The sequence below is a fragment of the Micromys minutus genome (genome assembly GCF_963924665.1).
Source record: "Micromys minutus genome assembly, chromosome: 13".
In the NCBI taxonomy this organism is placed as follows: domain Eukaryota; kingdom Metazoa; phylum Chordata; class Mammalia; order Rodentia; family Muridae; genus Micromys; species Micromys minutus.
Genome location: NC_137982.1, coordinates 57,706,827 through 57,709,965, shown reverse-complemented (window position 1 = coordinate 57,709,965; position 3,139 = coordinate 57,706,827). Strand labels below are relative to the sequence as shown.

The 3,139-nt window shown below is 31.3% G+C and overlaps 1 protein-coding gene across 1 annotated transcript; it reads right to left on the bottom strand.

Moving 5' to 3' along the window:
• Nucleotides 1-398: 398 nt before the first annotated feature.
• LOC308429229 (olfactory receptor 10AG1-like) lies at nt 399-1,331 on the bottom strand (the record flags this gene model as incomplete). Its single annotated transcript, XM_080927961.1, has 1 exon — nt 399-1,331. Exon 1 carries the CDS (start codon nt 1,305-1,307, stop codon nt 399-401), a length of 909 nt encoding a protein of 302 aa, XP_080784087.1. The 5' UTR covers nt 1,308-1,331.
• Nucleotides 1,332-3,139: the final 1,808 nt, after the last annotated feature.

Here is a 3,139-nt window from a genome sequence, read left to right as displayed (position 1 = left end):
CACCTACAAAACTTGAAAAACAGTACCTGTGATAAATCCAAACATAAGATTAGAAGTCATAAAATCCAATGATGAATAAATATAGATACAGTTCATTTTTGAAAGTGACTCTTAACCTTGGGGATATATTATAATTAACTGAGTTGAATTAGAAATATAGTGTTAAAAATGTGAGCATAGATAAATATGCTCCATGTTTTACAATGACTTAGTTAATTTTTATTATGAGTATACAAAACATAATAAACTCTTTAAAAAGTGTCTCTTTGTCTTTTAATGTACTTTGTTACTAACACATACACACATGCACACACACAGAAAGACTTATGCATTAAATATTGCCACACCAAACAAGAATTTCCACTTGTATGCATCTGTATTTTTTTATTTTAGGTTTTTCACCATGTCAGTAACTTATTGTGTAATTTTTTTAGGGCCACTATGATATCTTTGTTCCTCAGAGTATATACAATGGGATTCAAAGCTGGGATCAAAATAGTGTAGAAAAGGGAGAGAAGTTTTCCTGTTTCTTCTGACTGACTTTGTTTAGGCTGCAAGTAAGTAATGCTTGCTGTTCCATAGAACAAGACTACAACTATCAGGTGAGAAGAGCAGGTGGAAAAAGCCTTGGCCATCCCTTTGACTGAGGACAGTTTCATAATGTTGCAGATAATCTTGATGTATGAGACAATGATTAGCAGAAATGGAACCATAACAAACCCCACTGCAGCAACATAGACTGCAACTGTATTCATAAATGTGTCACCACAAGCAAGCTTGAGTAGTGGGGGGATATCACAGAAGAAGTGGTGTATCCTGTTAGAAGCACAGAAGTGCAGAGAGAATATCTGGTAGGTTTGTCCAATTTGTACTGGAATCCCACTGATCCAGGAGGCAGCTACAAGCTGTGAACACACTTTATTCTTCATGAGTAGAGTATATTGTAGAGGCTGGCAAATAGCCACATACCGGTCATAGGCCATGGCTGCTAGCAAGAGACACTCTGTGCCTCCCAACATAAGGACGAAATACATTTGTGTTGCACAGGCAAGCACAGAAATGTTTCCTTTTAGAGTATATAGATCCATAAGTATTCTTGGGACAGTAACTGTTACATAGCAGATTTCTAAAAAGGAGAAGTTGCTAAGGAAATAATACATAGGTGTCTGTAGAGCAGGGTCAGTTTTTGCTAACAGTATTATAATGCTGTTGCTCATCAGAATAATCATATACATCAACAAAAATATCATAAACAGCACCCACTGGAGATGAGGAGTGTTAGAAAACCCCAGAAGAATAAATTCCATCAGTGTAGAGGCATTCAATTTTTCTCTTTTGAGTAGATCTTCATCTGTCCACAATGAAAATTTAAAAGATAATGTAATTGTAGTTTGAAGAAATGTAATTATTAAGATAACTGAATCATCAGCACATATGCTACATGATTTGTTGAGTCTTCATCTACCTACCTCAGTTTCTGATACTTGATACTTCAAAAATCAATGAAGATTAATTTGAATCAGTTCAATATATATATATATATATATATATATATATATATATATATATAATATCTCACTAGAGAATATATTATATTTATAAATGCATGTATATGTAATTTACTATTCTATATTTTAAACATTTACCACTGAGAGATAATTTTGTTATATTATATTTTAACTTTTTTCTTTGTTTTTAATATTTTTCCTATTCTATCTTCCCGCAAATATTGTTACCTTGAATATTTTCTCTATTGCTTATTCAAAATTAGTTTTTAAGTGTTTTTGTAATATTTCAATGAGAGTCAGTATTGTAAAGATGATATTTTTTGATAAAAAGGTTATTTATTTTGAGGTTACTTTTTACCTCTCTACTCTAAATTCTGCCAAGTATTGAAACCTTAGCCTCAGCACTCTACTCAGCAAACTTCTCCACTAAAAGCTCTTATCCATTGTATAAAAATGTTTACTCCAGGCTGAAGCATTCCACACAGAGTTGTACAACTTTTCTGTTCAAAGAGACTTAATTTCAATTTATAGCTGTATAAAAAGAACTTAACCTATTTACTTAATTTTTATAATTTTATATTTATAGATTAAATTTATGTCAGTGAACATAATCTATTATTTACTGTATTGTTGTAGTGTTCTTCTTCATGTGGATTTGTTCTCTATGATTTTTCTTTACAATTCTAAAAAACTTTTCGTATATTTTCAATTTTTTTCTAAACTGTATTTTACCTATTTATTATTGAGTATATTAAGTTCTCCTTTGCATTAATGTACTCGTAAATAAATTTTTATAGATAAATAATCCTATATTTTTTCACTTATTTATACTAGATTCAAAACAATTTCAAGCATAATAATTATGCTATAAGTGTCTCTAGTATTATTTGAAATGCATAGTTTCGACCCATAATATAAAAAATTGAATAAATACAAATAACCATCCTAACTTATTAGTATGTTAAGGTATGTTCAGAATTTATATTTTGTATTAATTTTAATTTTTGAGTTTAAAAGTGTTCTTAATAATACACCTCAGCAACATAATTATATATTACCTTCATAGAACTTCATCAAGTTGAATATGAAAATAAAGAGGGCTTTTAGCCTATGACTTAACATACCTTCCTCAAGAACGCACACTTATATCAAAAACTGAAACCTGTTTGGGCACTCAGTATTACTAAAGTAAAAACATACTACCCCTTGGGACTACATTGCCTCATGTGTTGGTTTAAATTTTGGTAGACATTGAGGCGGCAATTGCTCTGGTTTCATTTAAGTGTCAGGATTTCTAATTGGACCCATCTGTCATTAACCCTTGTTAGCATACATGACTCTCCCTTCTTACAGAGTTCCTCTGAAAGAGTAATAATAGTTTATTGCTTAATTTTACTTAATAGAAGGAGATGCATGATTTCAATCTGTAGCAGCTGAGAACTACAGTGTCAGAGCTATTTTCCTGTAATATTTCTCCTGACTTATAAGGTCAGGCCCTTTTGTCCAACAGGACAATGTGCCTTGTGTTTTTCCCTACACACTAATCTCTCTGTCTTCCATACTTGGAGTAATTCAAGCCCTTTCAGTATTCAAAGTCCTATACTGACTTTTAAGAATATATAAGAATGGTT